Below are 18175 nucleotides of genomic sequence, written 5' to 3' on the forward strand. Positions count from 1 at the left end.
GCACCTCTCAGTCCCGATCCCCTCCCAGGCCTACTCTGCACCCCACCTCCCCCGCCACTTCCCATCAGCTCAGGTGACAGGGCTCCAAATGCCAGCTGTCCTCTGGTCTTTGCTCCCATCTCTAAGGGAACTGAGGGGTCCCTGGTTGTCCTGGAAACCAGGCACAAAATACAAAAGCCTCTCTCCCCAGGCTCTTCCCCTCCCTTCAAAGGAATTCTTGGGCAGCTCTGGGGGCCCAGGCCGCACGCCCCCACCCCACTTCCGCCTGGCTGTCATTCTGATTTTGACCCCAGGGGCCCAGCCAGGGGACGATTTCAAAGCCTCAAAACGCTCAAGCCTCTGGGTTGAGCTAACCCTACAGAAAGATGAGGGTGGGGGACACTGCCGGCCAGGTATTCAGTCCAAGGAGCTGCACTCACACTTGCCTCAGTGACCTGGACGGGGGAGAGGATGGAGTCATGAAGCCTACTCCTTGTCCCACATTGCTTCTGACTCATGGGGCCAAGACAAGCCGGCCAGAGCAGTGGGGCTGGGGCTGGACTTTAGTTTTCCTGCCAGCCTGCAAATGAGAATTGCCTGAGGGACCTCTGAACCCGCACCAGTGTTGGGTTGCCACCTCAGAGCAATTAGCTCATAGCCCTCAGTCTGGATCCCCATCCACTGGGCTAGCCTCAAAATGGTCACAGCAGGTGACTGGGACCTGGTGTAGTAGGATGGGAGTGGCAGGGGCTGAAACAGAGGGCATGTCCCACCTAAGTTCCAAAAATAAGACTTTGGAAACAGTTGTGCTAACCCAGCAACTGCATAGCCACAGCCTGGGTTAAACCTGCTGGCTGGTCTGTGAATCCTTAGTCAGCAGAGTCTAAATGCTCTGATATTTACTGCCTGTGCCTGATACGCTAAACACAGTTATTAATTTTTTTTAATCGATCTAAAGGCTGATGTAAAACAAAACAAAAAACTTTTAGAGAACCAGATTAGAACTTCAGGTGTTCTATAAAATAGGAGCCAGAAAAAAGCAATCATCTCAGCCCTTGAACCCAAACACTATTTCCTTGGAGTGCTTGCCGTTAGCGCCTTCCTCGTTACCTGCCTTAGGACAGCAGGAGAATGCAGTGACAGGGTGGCGTGGGGTCCTCCTGCCTCCACCTGAAGCCGGCAGCCACCAACCAACAGCTTTGGCTTTGGGTTCATCATTTCAGTTTCCTGGTGTGCTAAAGGAAAATAATAAAATTGCCTGCCTCAAAGGGCTGTGAGGATGAAATGAGATACTCCACGCAAGGTCAGCACAGTGGCTGGACAAACCGAAACGCCAACGCTGCCACTGGTGGTCAGGGGTGCCCTCTCCTGGCAACTTGAAAAACTTGACACGTGGCAGCCTGGGCTGGATCTGAGCCCTTTGTTTCCCAAGCTGAGCTGACCGGGTCAGCGTGACTGGCTGATAGGGTGATTTTAAAGGTCTAAGAAGACTTCACCTTTGCTCCCACACTAAGTAAGGTGTGAAGGACTGATACTGAGCCATGGCTGACAATGGCGGAAAAGTGGGAGGGGAGAAAGGGCTTGAGAAATGGAGGGAGGCTGGACAAACCTTTCCAACATGGCCCTCCCAGGTCCTAAGGCAGCGGCTAGGAACCCATGCCGCCACTGCTCCTGTTCGTAAATGGGGCAATGGTAACTACCAGGCCCTGGCTGGGACTGCCTCCGTTCTTGGGGCTGCCCCGTAACTCAGAACTGGGCAGGAAACAGCGAGGGCTTCTGGGATGGGCCCTGGTGACTCCAAAGACGGAGACGCAAGCCTCTGCCTTGGCCTGGCAGCGAGGGAGGAAGTGCCGTGTCAGGACTCTGAAGAACTGTCTCCTGCTGGCCCACTGGGTGACAGTGAGGAAGTCTCTGAGCCTCTCTGGGCCTGTTTACCCCTCAGAAAAAGAGGGATCTGGATTAGATGGGTTCTTGTGTCCCTTCTAGCTCTTTGATGGATTCTAAACTGTTCCCACTCTGGGGGAATGAGACCTCCACCTTCTGCCAAAGTACCAGCCAAGACTTTTAGGAGAAGAGGGCCCAACAGTGATGGCTGTCTGACACCCAGCAGGAAAAACACAGAGGCTCAGTTGAGAGAGAGAGAGAGATATTTCTTCTGTTGCATATTTCAGACTTCACACTGAGTTTCAGGCACAATGCTACTCCAGGTTCTTCTGAGAGCCCTGGCAGAGTCTCCTTCCCATGCTGCTCATGAGGGCTCGCCCCAGGCCCTGCTTGCAGTTCTGGGTACCTGGGAGACTCCGCAATGGTCTCAGTAGGCCCTGGTGCCCTGCTTTCCCATCAAGGGGCAGGGGATGCTGGAAAGCCCTAGAGCCAACCCCACCCCCTCTTCTATGGTCCCCTGGCTATAAGAGGAGAGGCTGACCCATTAGATTCCAGCTCTGCAGTGCTCCCCTAAATCACCTGTTCTCCAGGCCTCAGAGCCTGGCATAGCACTTGGACCCCTGCAGAGCCTCAGCAGTTAGCAGCACAGGCCAAGGCTGGGGGATGAAGCCCTGGAGAGCGAGGCAGGCCCGGCCCCCTCCAGAGCAGCAGCAGATGGGCTCGTCAGGCCCCTGCTCCCCAGAGCCGTGGCCCACTTCCTGGGGCTGCTCTGAGCCCTATTGCACATCTTTTGTTTCCAGTTCATCCCCCCACTACCCATTTTTCTTAAAAAAAAAAAAAAATTAGAGGGGAAGGTGAGGAAGAGTGGGCTGTGGAAGCTGAAGCCCTTCACCCCATGTTCCTGCCAACATCCTGGTCCCCAGCAGAGCCATTTGCGGTGGTAAATACTAAGCCCACCTTCCCTGCCGTCTACAGTTCTTGATGGCTGACACGGGTCTACTGCCTGGGCCTCTGGTTCTTGCATATGAAGGGGACATCCCTCCATCGTCTGTAAGGTGCAATTCCCCGGGTCCTCCGGAGGCGCTGGCTGGGACCCTGCTACCTGAGTCGTCCATCTGGTTTGACAGGCCCCAGCTCTGATTTGGGGTCGGGGAACAGAGAGCTCCAGCTGGTCAGTCTGCAGAGCTCCAGGGAGGAACAGGTAGAGGGGCCCATGGCACACAGTCCGGCCACAGACCAGAAGCCACCTAGTTCCCCATCTGTCCAGGCCTCCAGCGCAGGGCCCGTGAGCTCCGCATGCAGCCGGGCAGCCTCCTCTGCGGGCTCTGGCTGAGGCAGGTTCAGGATGCCGCTGAGTCCCTGGAAACTCTGCTCCATATACTCGTTGTGGGGTGGCCCAGCGTGCAGCCAGCTGGCATCATCTGGGGGTACAGAGCAGGAGTAAGCATGCCCCGCCCAAATGATTCCATGAAGGCCAGACCCTGGGAGTCAGGTCTGGGCACCCCAGTTCCTGCTGCAACTCAGTGGTAGAGCTGCATCTTGCTGAGCGACTTTGGGCTAATCCACAGAATTTTCTGTGCTTGTAAAACTTAGTTTTATAAAATCAAGACAGTGATCCCTGAATTCCTGACTTGAGGGTTAAATAAAACAGTGGGTTCAAGGCACCTTAGAAAGTAAGGTTACTTTCTGGTAATGGTCTGGTTTGTGTCACCCATGCTCCTTCTCAACCACCTCTAGTGGTTCCCAGAGCCCTCAGAAGCCTAGTACTCAGGCCCTCCAGCCGTGGCGCCCTGCTTACTTTGCCAGCCTTCCTTCCCACCACCCCCTGGCATCCTACTCCCCTCCACCCTCTGTTCCCCTCACGCATCAGACACCTGCTAACTTTGTCCCCTCAGTTTAGAATACCCTTCTCTGTCTATAAAAATCCAGCTCCTTCAAGGCTCAGCTCCAGTGCCCTCCTGCGGTCCAGCTTGCCTCCCCCCGCCCCGTTTCCTCCATCAGGCTATGAGTCCTAGGAGAGCAGGCCGCAGCTTGCCTGTTCTGACCCGCCTCAGCCGCTGCCCCACCCCAGCACCCCGTCCTCCGCTGGGTTACCTCTGCTCTGACCCACCTTCTCTGTGATAGGATGTGGCTGGAAGAAGGAAACATCTACCTACTTATTGAGCGCCTACTATATACCAGCCACTTTTACCCACATACTCATTCCTAATATCTCCCAGGGGGTAGTTACTTGTATTAGGGCCCCCTTGCAGGAAGCTGCAGCCTATGCCTGTGTTCAGAGTCTGCTCTCTTATCCTTAGCCAAGTGGGTGGAGGGCCATGTGACCCTGCCCACCTGGCTACCAATGGACTGGGAGGATGGCCAATCAGATTTGCTGTCCTAAGAATGTGGAACTTGTAGACCAAGAGGCCCTGGTCAGTCTCTGTTGCACTGAGAGGCCATGTATCAATATACTGAGAAACCAGAGCCTGAGGCTGATACACAGAGCACAGGATGAGGGACAGGGTGGCCCCAGAGAGACAGAAAGCACCTCTAGGTCCCAGTGGGACCTGAGTCATTTCGTAGGTTCCGTGGGGGAGAGCTCTGCATTTTTCCAATAATTTCCCCTTTTTCACTGGAGCTAGTTTGAGTGGATCTGTGTTCCATGCACCCAGGAGGTCTCTAACAGTTGTATTACTCTTACTTTACATGTAATAAGACTGAGGCTCAGGAAGGCCAAGTAATTTGCCAAGGATAAAAGCCCAATTAAAGTGTCAGAGCTGTGTTCTAGAGCCAAGTTGGCCTCCGAAGCACCATACCATAGTGCAAGGCCCTGGGATGCTGACGGATGAATGATCAGGGCCACACATGTCCCCTTCCCCTACTCTGATGGTCAGCTTCTTGGGGTCACCTGTCTGGCAAATCCCATTCGGCCTGGCTCCTGGGCATCATTTGGGAACTAGATCCTTACCTTTCCTGAGAGGTAGTTTGCGGTTGAAGGTCAAGGGCAGCACGAGGAAGCGGGTCTCACCCAGGGGTTCCCAGAACTGAAGCAGTCGAACAGTCCAGGCCCCTGGCCGCAGGGGCCGGCTCAGTGGGGGCTTGTACTGCGTGACCTCGGTTTCCGCGTCTACCACGATGTCGTAAGATGTAGCCACCACGTAGGTGGGATCGATCCACACCACAGTGGCTGTGAGGTTGGGGCCTCGGGCCCAGCGCTGCATGGCCACAGGCTCGTCCAGCGGCCCCAGCAACCCCCCAAAATTCCGGAAAAGACGCTCTTTGGGGTCCCACTCGGTGCCAACCTGTAGGAAAGGAGGCAGCTGGGCAGGAGCCGGGGTAAAGTCCTCTCTACCTGCTGCTACCTCTAATTCCTGTGTGACCTCAGGCCAGTCACTGTCTCTTTCTGGTCCTGTTTCCCTATCTGCAAAACGATGGGCTCAGACTAGGATTTCTTTACTAAGCTCTGAGATTCATTCTAGGTTCCTGTTCTGACCTGCTCTGAAGTTTTGGGGGCAGTAAGACAGAGATGAGGTTCGAAGCCCTGCCCAGAGGCCACCCCCACGCTAAGGAGCCCCTCAAAAGCCTAATCTTCTGGCCCGACTGGAATGTCCAAGTCCCTTTAGCAGAAAATCCCTGGAGTTTAGAAGACTGGGCTTGCATTGTAGTGGAACCAAAGCCCCTCCCTGCTGACTACATGTCCTCTGTGCATCCCAAGGCTGCCATCACTGGGAAAGAAGACCCGTGGATCCATTTCTGAAAGGCCTAACCCAGTCCTTAGCCCTCCCTTAGTGTCTGTCCCTCTCTCCCCACTACCCCGAGTCTTGCTGGGGGACAGGAGAAGGCAAGGGGAGGACCTGTCCCACCTCCAAACTCTGGAGCCGGCTGGCCTGGTCACTGCGCCCCAACAGCTTCAGCGACCCCCGGGGCATCAGCCACATCTCAAGCGTCTCTGCCGGCCCCTGGGCTGAGGGCTGCACCGTCTGCGTCACCAAGTAGCCCTGGAAATGGTCGTCATAGAAATACAGGTGCACGCTGGACGGCAAGCCCCTGGGCTCAAACCTAAGAAGGTTCCAGCAGGGAGAAAGGGAGATGCCATCAGCACACCTGGCTTGGCCTGGAGTCCCAGGGAGGGGGCTCTGGGGTGTCCCATCCCCAGGTGCTTTCTTTGCCCCAGATCTCATACCCACAGATCCTATGTGCCTGGCTTTTGCCCCCTTTGTTTTGTTTGCGTTTTTCCCTGCTTCAGACTGGGGGCTCCCTGGCGGCAGGGGCTGTCTCTTTCTGATTGGCCTCCTCGTAGGGCACTACACACTGGGGGTCTGCAAAATGTCAGAAGGAGGTCTCACCTGCAGAGTGGGTTGGCCAGTGGGGACGCAGCGGTGGCGGCGTGGCGCAGGCTGAGGCGGGCGAAAGCGGTGTAAGCAGTGAGCATGACATCACTGAGCCCACTGGGGCCATCGGCCACGTCATAGGTGCTCTCCCAGTAGGCCTTGAGGGCTGGAGTGCCGGGGGGGTAGCTGCCATATAGGTGGAAGTCCAGGATTTCCAATACCTCCTGGTTCACAGTCGACTCAAACTTCCGGGCGAAGAAGGTCGGTCTGGAGACTTGCTGGAGCGAGAGAGGCAAGGAGGGTGAAGGGGTCTGGAGGTCCCAGAGAGCACAGCAGGGGAGCCGCCCTTCCCGGCACTGCCTGGAGATCAGCCTCCCAGGGCCTTTCCTGCTGCCAGTGTAGCCCCCAACCCCTGAGGGCTGCTCCCAGCGAGGGGCCCCCAGATTCTCTGGTTGGACCACCGTGGATCATTTCTGACTGGAAAGCACCTGGCGAAAGCTGGGGTGAGGCCCTATCAAGGGGCAGAGCTTGGGGGTCACGGGGAAGCACCTGCAGCCGTAGGAAGTCCTGCGGCTGGAAGTCGTTGGGGGAGCAGCCGCACCAGTCCACGATGTGCTTGTACTGACACTTGCAGCCCAGCTTGCGGTTCCAGTTGGTGACCCGCAGGTTGTTGTCCACGAGGCTCTCGCAGGCTGGGCTGTTCTCCAGCACCGTGTGGAAGAAGGACTGCGGGCGACAAGGCAGGGTGGAGGGTGAGCCAGGGCACCCACCGCGCGCCCTCTTGGCCTGGGTGCGGGCCCAGTCACCCACCTCGGCTGGGAGCAGCGTGTACGTGTAGAACTGACGTAGCTGGGCCACAAGTGGGTCGTCTGTGTACACCACATACTCCACGAAGCTGCGCGTTAGCACGAACCAGTCAGAGCCGCCATCCACCACGATGCCCGCTGGGATCTGCCGCTCGCCCAGACGCCACATGTGCGAGTCGCACTCGTGGAAGAGCCGGTCCAGGCCCTGTTTCTTGATGAACCTGTGGGAGGCAGATGGGCCCGTGGCTGAGGGTTTTGCAGGGTGGCATCCAGGCTCTCATCCTCCTTAATCTGTGATTGGTTGGGAGGTTTTGCAACCCAAGGCTGGGGCCACAGAGCCCCCCTGTGTGGGAGGGCTTGTGGCAAGACCCCAGGACCAGGGCCTCCTCCCCCGGCCCCTTACCTGGAGTTGTCCCGGCCATGCGACTTGAGGAAATTCTTGTCCCGGTTCTTGGACAGGAAAGCTACCAGCTCCTCGTTGGTCCTGGAGAGGAAATGGGATGTGGGGAGCGTGTGTGAGAGTGACTGACTTTACTCCTTGGCCCCTTCCTTTCTCACTGAGAGTCGTCCTGACCAAGTGACCTACTCCAGGTTGATGCTCTGGGGTGGTGGGCATCTGAGGCCCCTGAGGAAGACCACCCCATCCTTCTTCCACCCCTTGCTGTCTGACCCATGACCCCCAGTACAGACCTCTGGGTCCTCCTCCTCCCCACCTCTTGTCACTCTCAATCCTCACATCATCTTTCACCAGCTCCTCTTCTAAAACATTGCTAGGGCCAAGGGGCCACGTCTGAGCTATGCAGATCCCAGAATGAGGCTTGGGGGAGGGAAGGAGTCCATCAGGACCCTTGAACCCCGAATGCCTCGACGTGCCCCCCTCCCATCTGCAGGGCTCATAGCACCACCCCACACCTGGTCGGGTAGTCAGTGGCACTGAGGTTGATGAAGAAGTCCCAGGCCCAGTCGGGCACCTCCAGCAGGTCCTGCATGCTCCGCAGATACATCCTCAGCAGGCTGGCTCCGCCCCAGATGGTGACCATGCGCCAGGGCGTCACCCGCACGTTATCATACTGCCGGGCCAGCTCTACCACCTCTCGGTGCAGGTAGTTGGAGCGCTGTGGGAAGTGGGGAGGTGGCGGTGGAAACTCAGCAGTGGAAGCTGGATCCCCAGCATTACAACCTTCCCACTCCGCCCCACCCCAGAGCAGAGTACAAGTGTCACAGAATGGAGAGAGCACAGGCCAGGCTCCAGCTCTGAAGCCGCCATGTCACCTGGTGCTGGCTGCTCCCCCATTCCCTGTTCCCCTATCTCTGGGCCACCCGAGCAGGTCAGAGACACTGTCTGTCTATGACCTGCTGAGTCTCTGCTCTACTTACGCAGATGCCCTTGGTCTCCCCGGCCACAGTACGTACCTTGTCCACGTGGATGTAGAAGAAGTGCTGCTCGTGGTAGACAGCCTTGAGGAGACGCTTCAGCTGGCGGATGGCGCGGCCGTGGACCACCAGCATGTAGGCGATTCGTACTGGGGGGCCATCCACAGGCTGCTGGGCCCGAACGTCGTCCCACTGGATGCCGGGGCTCATCTTCCCTGAGAGTAGAGAACAGGGGCATCGGTGACGTCTGGCCCCAGGCCACAGGGTGGAGACAAGACGGGAAGAGGGGGCTGCCTGCCTTCCAAAGGAGGAGCCCTGCACTTAGAGCCCACTGCTCCTAGGCCCCAGCTCCACCTCTGCCACTTAGTACACTCGCCACCCAACCTGGGCAGCAAGGTGAGCCGCTCTGAGCTTTCCTCCCTGGGAAATGGAGGTGAGGATCCCTGCCATGCCCCCTCCCGCGCTGCCACCTCCCTGCCCATGCCTGTCTCTTACCGGCCCGCTGGCAGTGCCGGGGCACAGCCTCGGGCATGAGGGCCCCGGCCTGGTGCAAGCACACCACGTGGGCGATCTCCTGCTGGCACCGCTTGGAGCTGGCCCGGGCCAGTGCAGACAGAGCGTCCTTGCCCACGATCTCGCACTTGGGCGTGAAGCTGTTGTCTGTGGGCTGGGGGGCGCCCTCCACACTCCCTGTGTCTCCATGTGGGAAGCCAGCCGCCCCAGCCAGCGCCTCCCCGGCCGCTGCCCCACTCAGGTTCTGGCGGCCTGGGGCCTCTGGGGGCGGGGTGGGGGGGATCCGCCGGCTGGTTCTGTGCCGGCTGGTTACTGCCCGTACCACCTTGGCCACGGGCACGCCGGGGCTCTCAGCACGGCCCCGCCAGCGCCCATGCTTTCTGCCCACGCCGCCCCGCCGCCCAGCTGAACTGTCTGTGTCCTTGGAGCCCTCACCGGGGTCTAGCGGCCGTGGCTTCTTCTGCCTTCCTTTCTGTAAAAGATAGGCGGACACAAGTCACTGGGACAGTCACTCTCCTCCAGCTCCTTCAGCTTCCTGCTGGGCCTCAGGCCTGGAAGCCCCTGCCACCCTTGATCTAGGAAAGTACTGCTTGCCTGAGGGCTCTGCACAAAGAGCACTTCTGCTGGGAGGCCTCCCTGACCAGCCAGCGGAGGAAATGTCGTCCTCCCCGAAGGCACCGTCGCACCCACATCCCCACGATCACACAGATCACAGGGCACTGAATCTCTTTTGTGCTTTGGATTCAGATACCACTTTCTTTTTCAGCAACTATGAAAACGAATATCCACATATATCATAAGAGAAACATGCAAAGACCCTGCAGACAAGAGTGTCCGCCTAGCACTCCCACCCGGCCAGGCTGGGAAGAGACGGTGCTCTTCAGAAGGAAAGCATTCTACTGACTACAGTATTTCCGCGTGGGAGTGCGGAGGCCACAACAGAGCAAAGGGGTCTTGCCTGGTGGGGAGGACAGAGGTGAAATCTGAGACCCCGTTACTGGTCAGGTTCTCTGGAAAGCAGAGACCAAGAGTCAGAGTGCAAGGGATTCACTGGGGGCTGGGGGGGTCACACTCTGGAAGATGAGGAAGCAGGAGCAGGAAGCAGCAGGGAAAGCCTTCAGATAGCCAAGCCGGCCTGACACCTGTGCAAAGAGGGGGAAGGAAGAGCTTCAGACGATAGCTCGGCTTGGAGAGGGCCTCGACCACCTAGTGGGAAGCTCCAGGGCAAAGGCAGCCTAGAGATGGGAGCCGCGGTGCCACTGCTGGGGGTGGCCCAGGAGGTGCCTGGCCATGGCTGGATGGCTGAGACAGAGCCTGAGGCACCTGCAGCTGCAGGCTGGCAACTCACTGCTCCTTGTGGCAGGGGCTCTCGAAGGGAAAGCGGGATGCTGCGCCTCAATATCTCCAGCCCTGCTTCCCGGCTCCTACAGCCTCTTCTCAAACCCAGGCACACTCGAAATTGTGCATACCCACCCTCTTCCCAGCTCTCCCTGTCCCCCTTTTGTGACGCACCCCCCCCACTTCCCTGCCTGACCAAATCCCATCCATCCTTCAAGATCCAGCCCTGAGTCTCCTTGTGTGAAGCCATCCCGTTTGCCCCAGGGTGGGACGTTCTTCTACCCAACCAAGCCCTTGGGGAGAGGCTGCCATCTCAGCCCCATTACCCCAGTGCCCGGCGGAGTAGCTGGCACATAGGATGTCTGGTTGGTGTCAGGTGGATGAAACACGGAAAGGATGGAGGAGTGAAGGGCACTGTGTGACTGCTCTGAAGTCACCAGAGCTCCCTGGCCAGCTCTGCCACTCCCCCACAGTTACCTACCGTCTCTGAGCAGGTTCCCTCAGCTTTAACATACAGGAGGGAAGTGTGAGTGTCCAATGAGCCAGAGCATGAAACACTGCAGCTAGAGAGGTGGCGCCACCAGCTGTCCCCTTCCTCCCTCAACACTCTCTGTGCAAGTCCTCTTCTGGCCTGGCCTTCCAGCAGCACGACTCACTGGACCACAGCCTCTGAAGCACCCCCCTCCCTCCGCTGCCAGGATGCCCTCCTGGTGTTTCCCTGGTGTGGCCTCCGTGGGCATTCCTTATCAGTCTTCTTGGCCGACCCTTCCTTATCTCCCAAGGCCACCCTGGGGCCCTGCCTTGTCCTAGGTCCCCAGGTGACCTCATTCAGTCTCCTGACTCCATCCACTCCCACATTTCTCTCTCTGGGCTGGAGCGCTCCCTTGAACCTTCAAATGTCTAACTGTCGGCCTCCTTGATGCCTCCCTTGGGAGCTCGATAGACCTGTCAACCCACAAACCCCAAAGCGAACTTCTGATCTTCCCCCAGTAGGCTCCTTCTTCAGTCTTCCCCGTATCAGTTAATGACCTCTCCATCCGTCAAGTCTCTCAGGCCCAAAACTTAGGGGCGTCACTTCGCCTCTTGTTCCCCTCACACTCCATCATCAGTACCTCCTGTTGGGGCTCCCTTCAAAGTACATCCAGAATTGGACCGCTCCTCACTGCCTCCATCGTTACCACCCCTGCCCGGAAGCCCCCTGCTCTCACTCTGGCCTCCTATAGTCCACTCTCATCACAGCAGCCAGTGCTTCCTTTAAAACAGGTCCCAGGTCCCCACTCCTCTGCTTGAAACCACCCATGGTTCCCCCTCTGAGGACAAAGCCCGTGAACCGACAAAGGCTACGCGAGCTGTGTCTGGCTCCCTCACCTCTGCTCCACCCTTCCTGACCTCACCCACCACCCTCTCATGCTCACTCTCCGGCCTCGATGGCCTTCTCAGCGTCCCTCCAGCCCACCTGGATTCACTGTCCCCTGTGCCTGGAATGCTCTCCCCTAGATGTCCCCACAGCCCCTGCCTCCAATTCCTTGCTCAGGTGGCATCTTCTCAGGAAGGCCACCCTGTCCACTGTATTTAAAACTCCAGCTCTCCCTCAGCTTCCACTTTGTTTCTCCCATGGCACTTATTACCTTCTCTCATCCTATAATGTATTTACATGTATAAATGTATATTGTGTTATTCTGTGTCTCTCCCCTTACAAGAACGTAATGTCCATGAGGACAAAGCTGTTTGTTGTTTTGTTCAGTGATGTATTCCTAGAGCCCAGAAGAATGTCTGGCAATGGGAGACACGATATATATATATATATGTATATTTTCTTTTTAAAAAGTTTTTGGCCGTGCCGTGCAGCTTGTGGGATCCTAGCTCCCCTACCAGGGATCAAACCCGTGCCCTCAGCAGTGGAAGTGCAGAGTCCTAACCACTGGACCACCAGGGAATTCCCTCAATAAATATTTGTTGACTGAATGAATTTATGAATGAGTGAATGAATGAAAAGCTCTTGGCGTAGGCTCAGCATTCAGTAAATGCTGTCATCCTTACTATTATTATTAATGGAAGGAGAATAGGAAAGAGACAAAAGTGAAGTTAGGAGAGAAGCAAAGGCCTTCAGATACTTTGGACCATCGGTTTGAGTTTTCCCTGTCCCTCCCCTCCCTAGGACCTCCCTCTCCTCCTCTGTCAGAGCACGGCAACTGCCTTAGGGCTAGGGCCCCACCCCTACCCTGGCACCGCAACCAGCCCTCTTGGGAGGTGCCCAGTGAGAGCCAGGCGTGTCTATCTCCATCTGAGAAGAGATATCTGCAAAGGGGAGGGCAGGTGGGGGGGAGGCAGCAGATCCCAATCTGTTACCCACATTGGGGAGGGCACCCTGGGCTGGAAAGCCCTCAGGACAGGTGGCTGCAGCCCCACTGAACTGAGCGTACATCAACCTGGTGATGTCGGACCTGGCCACACAGTGGTCAGAGGAAGACATTCTCAAGCTTAGGTGGGTGGAGATGGCAGAGGAGCTGTGGGCTCTCAAGACGGAAGTCAGTATCAGCGAGTGAGGACGCTGGTCAGGGCGGCAGGGCACAGGGCCAGGCTCGCTGTGGTGGGGGATAGGATGTGGGAGGAGACGGGCATGTTGGCGCCCTGCACTGCAGCAGGGAGCTGGCTGACCCTGAGAAGAACAATCCCAGAGGGGGCTGGGAGACCAGAAGGCCGCAGTGAGAACTGGGAGGGGGGCTCCTGGTGGGCAGCCAGCCCCCACCACATATAAACACCCCAAGAATGTCTCTATGTGCAGCAGCAGGGCCCATATCTGTGCCCCTAGAGGAGCTGCCCCCGGTCGCCCCGGAGGTCAGAGTCCCCTCTAATTACTGAGGATGGGGACTGGCCCTGAGACACCTGCCTGGAGGCAGCCTGGCCTCCGAGGCCCCCTCTCCCCACTGAGGAGGAATTCAAAGTCCTCTGACATTTCCTGACTCTGCAGCTTCTCCTTGGAATCCTTCTCTGGGCCATGGAGACAGAGAATACAGCAATGCTTATCCCACACCCCACCACCTTGGACTTCTCAGAGCGCTTAAAGTAAGCGGTGAGGGACGGAGCAGCGAGCTGGAGCGCGGAGCATGAGTGAGGGAGCAGAGCGGCCTGCCCGCCCGCCGCCGCCTCCCCTCCAAAAAGAACAGCAAGAAGCAACTGAACATATTGATGAAGTACAAAATGAAATAGACAGACTTAACGCACAAGCCAGTGAGGAGATTTTGAACGTAGAACAGAAATATAACAAACTCTGCCAACCATTTTTTCAGAAGAGGTCGGAATTGATCGCCAAAATCCCAAATTTGGGGGTAACAACATTTGTCAACCACCCACAAGTGTCTGCACTGCTCGGGGAGGAAGATGAAGAGGCGCTGCATTATTTGACAAGAGTCGAAGTGACAGAATCTGAAGATATTAAATCAGGTTACAGAATAGATTTTTATTTTGATGAAAACCCTTACTTTGAAAATAAAGTTCTCTCCAAAGAATTTCATCTGAACGAGAGTGGTGATCCATCTTCAAAGTCCACTGAAATCAAATGGAAATCCGGAAAGGTGCAGATGAGTTAGGAGAGGTCATCAAAGATGATACTTGGCCAAATCCATTACAGTACTACTTGGTTCCGGACACGGATGACGAGGAAGGGGAAGGAGAAGATGATGATGATGAAGAGGAAGAAGGATTGGAAGATATTGATGAAGAAGGGGATGAGGATGAAGGAGAAGAAGATGCAGATGATGATGAGGGGGAGGAAGGAGAGGAAGATGAAGGAGAAGATGACTAATGGAACACTGGTGGATTCCAACCTTCCATTTTTAATTTTCTCCAGTCCCTGGGAGCAAGATGCAGTCTTTTTTTTTTTTTTTTTTTTTTTTCCTCCTTCTCCTCTTGTGTTCAGTTGCCCTGTTTTTGAGGTCTCTTTTCTCTTTTATACCATGGCTCACAACTTATTTTGGGGGGAAATACCTTGAGCAGAATTCAGTGGGAAAAGAATCTCTACCCCTTTCTGTTCCAAATTCATTTTTATCCCTTCCTGTCTCAACAAAAACTTTATGGAATCAACACCACCATGCTCTGTGGGAAAACAGAAAAACCTTCTGCTCCCTTAGCTCTGCTGGAAGCTGGAGGGGGCTAGGCCCCTGTGTCGTAGTGCATAGAATTCTAGCTTTTTTCCTCCTTTCTCTGTATATTGGGCTCAGAGATTACACTGTGTCTCTATGTGAATATGGACAGATAGCATTTACCAACATGTATCTGTCTACTTTCTCTTGTTTAAAAAAAGGAAAAAAAAAACTTTAAAAAATGGGGTTATAGAAGGTCAGCAAAGGGTGGGTTTGAGATGTTTGGGTGGGTTAAGTGGGCATTTTGACAACATGGCTTCTCCTTTGGCATGTTTAATTGTGATGTTTAATGGACATCCTTGCAGTTTAAGATGACACTTTTAAAATAAAATTCTCTCCTAATGATGACTTGAGCCCTGCCACTGGATGGGAGAATCAGCAGAACCTGTAGGATCTTATTTGCAATTGACATTCTCTATTGTAATTTTGTTCCTGTTTATTTATTTATTTATTTTTGGTACGTGGGCTTCTCACTGTTGTGGCCTCTCCTGTCGCGGGGGGACGCGCAGGCTCAGCAGCCATGGCTCACGGGCCCAGCCGCTCCGCGGCATGCGGGATCCTCCCGGACTGGGGCACGAACCCGCGTCCCCCGCATCGGCAGGCGGACCCCCAACCACTGCGCCACCAGGGAAGCCCTGTTCCTGTTTATTTTTAAATTTTTCTTTTTGTTTCACTGGAAAGGAAAGATGATGCTCGGTTTTAAACGTTAAAAGTGTACAGGTCGCGGGCTTCCCTGGTGGCGCAGTGGTTGAGAATCTGCCTGCCAATGCAGGGGACACGGGTTTGAGCCCTGGTCTGGGAAGATCCCACATGCCGCGGAGCAACCGGGCCCGTGAGCCACAGCTACTGAGCCTGCGCGTCTGGAGCCTGTGCTCCGCAACAAGAGAGGCCGCGATAGTGAGAGGCCCGCGCACCACCATGAAGAGTGGCCCCCGCTTGCCGCAACTAGAGAAAGCCCTCGCACAGAAACGAAGACCCAACACAGCCAAAAATAAATTAAAAAAAAAAAAGTGTACAAGTTGCTTTATTACAATAAAACTAAATGTGTACATAAAGTAAGCGGTGAGACAATGTTTGTAAAAGCTTTGAAAACCATAAAATGGCTCTTTGGATGTTAATGGCCATCTCTGGTCTCCAGTCTAGCCCTCACGGATGGGCAGAGTGTGCCTCTTAAATGCACATCTCACCCATCGCTGCTTAGACCCCTTTAGTTTAGAGCCACTTAGAATAAAACCCCAGCCCCTCACTGCGGTCTCTAGGACGTGCCCTGGACTAACTCTTGAACCTTCTTCCAGGGATCGCACCACACCCTCCTTTCCATTCCTTGAAGGCATCCAGCTAAGCCCATTCTCCTCAGGGCCTTCTTCCTGAACTCTGCCTACCTCTTCCCCAGGCTGACTGGGTCTTTCAACTCACAGGCCAATTCCTGCAGAAGCCTTCCCCAACCACCTATCTAAACCAGCCCTCTTGTTATTGTTTCCTTTTCACTGTCAGTCTCTCCCTGTCTGCCCACGAGGGCTGAGACCTCGTCTGTTATATTTATTTCTGTATCCCCAGTATTAGCACAGTGCCTGGTATGAAGGAGGACTTAATAAATATTTGTTGAATGACTGACTGACTGACTGAATGAATCCCTGTTACCACTGTGCAGTACTGAAATAATAATAAGAGTTATTTACTGATGATTTAGCATGGGCCAGCAACTCCTGCAAATACTTCACAGGTATCACCCAACGAGAGAGATGCTATTATTGCCCCCATCCTTGGGGCGCGGATACTGATGAGGATGCAAAAGAGGTTAGGCGATTTGCCAGGGGTCACACCACTTACCAGTAGCAGTGCTGGAATAGGACACAGGATGGTGAAGTGGCATGGTCCAACTGAGGTGGCTGCTGAAGGGGCCCAAGCCCCAAGGGCTGCTTGGACTACACAGCCTTTAGGTCATCAAGGATCTTTTCCCCATTCTAGTGCAGGGATTCCCCTATCAGGTTCTGCTAGGAAGCTGGAGGAGGGGTGGGGAGGCAGGATCCCAAACACTCTACTGCACCAGTTCTCCACCCCAGGCTGGAGGTAGGGCAGCAAGGGCCTTGAGGCCTGGACAATCTCTCATCCCATCCAGAGATCTGTCTCTGGGAAGCCTCTGATGCTCTGCCATGCCCCTCGCCAGAGTGCTCACTGGCCTCCGCTCACATATTCCAGGGTCAGAGGGTCCCTAACTCCCTGGCAGCCCTTTCCATCTTAGAATGTCTCATCTGCCCAAAAAATCTTCATACACTCTCTTCCCCTTCCTGCTACTTACTGGACCACAAAGAACAAGCTCACGCCCTTCGGATGTCACAGAGCCAGCCTCCCCCAACCCCAACCTCAGCTCCTTTTGGAGTCATGGTTTTATGTGACTCTGTCCCAGCTCCCTTCACCATCCTAGTCTCTTGGTTCTCCCCAAAACAGGCGAAAGCAGCAATTCTCCCAGTCTCCACACCAGGCCTTCCAGATGCCCACATGCAGGAAGGGGAAGAGGACATCAGGCCTCCCTTGGCCTTCACCCTGCCAGGTGGAGAGGCCCAAGAGGATGGGGCAAGCAGAGTGTCTGACTCAGAGCCCTAGAGGCTCGAGAAGCAAGGGGTGGGGGCAGGGAAGCCCTGTCATCTGGCCCACAGCTTAGGGCCAGGGTTTGGCCTATCCTCGCCAACCTTCCACGATGGTCTCAGACACCACTGGACCCTCCTGACCACACTGGGGAAGGCATGTCTGGGCCTCCAGCTGAAACCACATCAGCCATGAGTGAGTGAGACCCTCAGAGCAAGGACCTGGGGATTAAGCAGGGTTTGCCCCTGCTCCAGGGCCTGGGGTTCTGCTAAACCAGCTGCTGCTGTCCCCATTCCCTTAGAGTCAGAGGGGGCGAGCCCCCGATTCCCTAATGTCCTGGGGCCCCCTCAGCAGCTCAATTCCCCCGCCATCCTCTCCTGAAGACCCATGCAGGTTCTTCAGACCCTCGGCTGAGGAATCCACGTCTCAGGGACACTCCAGTTCTCTCCCTCGGGGTCACTCTCCCTCTCCTCAGTTGCCACACTGAGTTCCACCCCCAGGCTCCACTTCTTCACTGGCTACTGCCCCTGAGGGGCGGCTGGGCGCGGTTGCTCGGGGTCCCCCGGCCCCAGTCCTCCGCCCACGGCGCGCACACTCCCGCCCCCTCCCAACTTCAGAAAGTTTGGCCTGGGGTTCCCCACCTCCGAGCAGGCTCGGGCCCAGCCCCGCCTCCCGGCCCCGCTTCCCCCGCACCCGCGCCTGACCTTCACTGCTCGCCGGGGTGCAGACCACCCCACCACGACCCCCTCCTCCCGCCCCGCGCCCCTGCCGGCCCGCGGCCCGGTCCTCCGGGTCACGCACAGCCCCCGCGAGTAGGCCCCCGGGCCCGCCTGTGAACCGGGCCACAGGGGTCCGAGGCCCCGAGCCAGGCGGCCGCCCGCGCGCGACACGCAAACGGCCAGTGCCCCACTTCCCCGGCCGGGGCCGCCCGCATCCCCGCCAGGACCCCGCGCGCCCCCGCGCCCGGCCTGCCCGCCTGCCCGCCCGGCCGTCGGAGCACCTCGCCCGGCTCGTCGTCCTCCAGGACGCTGAAGCTCCACACCACCAGGCCCTGCAGCAGCAGAATGGCCAGCGCCGTGGCAATCGCCAGCTTGTAGCGCCGCACAAGCTTCTGCACCCGCACGCTCGCCACCATCTTCCTGCCCGGGACGAGGGGCGCGCGCCCAGCCCTGCAACCCGGCCGCGGGCGCGCGCACGGGCGCGGGCAGAGACGGCTTCCCTCAAGGGAGGAGCGCCTGAC

General features: G+C 56.5%; 1 protein-coding gene and 1 pseudogene across 2 annotated transcripts; one reads left to right on the forward strand and one right to left on the reverse strand.

Moving 5' to 3' along the window:
* Positions 1–915: 915 nt before the first annotated feature.
* XYLT2 (xylosyltransferase 2) lies at positions 916–18102 on the reverse strand. Of its 2 annotated transcripts, XR_009537460.1 has the most exons (12): positions 17936–18102; positions 8852–9341; positions 8396–8571; positions 7895–8097; positions 7386–7466; positions 6987–7203; positions 6726–6902; positions 6192–6454; positions 5709–5904; positions 4814–5147; positions 2821–3284; positions 916–1214 (listed from the first exon to the last, which is right to left on the reverse strand). XR_009537460.1 is itself a non-coding variant. In XM_060133448.1 (11 exons), exons 1-11 carry the CDS (start codon positions 18068–18070, stop codon positions 2962–2964), a joined length of 2595 nt encoding a protein of 864 aa, XP_059989431.1. In that variant the 5' UTR covers positions 18071–18102; the 3' UTR covers positions 2109–2961. The 2 variants fall into 2 exon arrangements, 1 of the variants encoding a protein (XP_059989431.1); XM_060133448.1 differs by lacking the exon at positions 916–1214 and having other exon boundaries at positions 2109–3284.
* Positions 13315–14775, forward strand: LOC132511432 (protein SET-like; annotated as a pseudogene).
* Positions 18103–18175: the final 73 nt, after the last annotated feature.

Source organism: Lagenorhynchus albirostris, chromosome 20, assembly GCF_949774975.1.
Source record: "Lagenorhynchus albirostris chromosome 20, mLagAlb1.1, whole genome shotgun sequence".
Taxonomy (NCBI): Eukaryota; Metazoa; Chordata; class Mammalia; order Artiodactyla; family Delphinidae; genus Lagenorhynchus; species Lagenorhynchus albirostris.

Bases quoted from the DNA above. Each gene is read 5' to 3' on its own strand.
- XYLT2 (XM_060133448.1), bottom strand. From the start codon at position 18,070: ATGGTGGCGAGCGTGCGGGTGCAGAAGCTTGTGCGGCGCTACAAGCTG. The intron at 9,342-17,935 runs GTGCTCCGACGG...TATCTTTTACAG, and splicing joins AGGACGACGAGCCGGGCGAG to AAAGGAAGGCAGAAGAAGCC. The intron at 8,572-8,851 runs GTAAGAGACAGG...CTCTACTCTCAG, and splicing joins CCGGCACTGCCAGCGGGCCG to GGAAGATGAGCCCCGGCATC.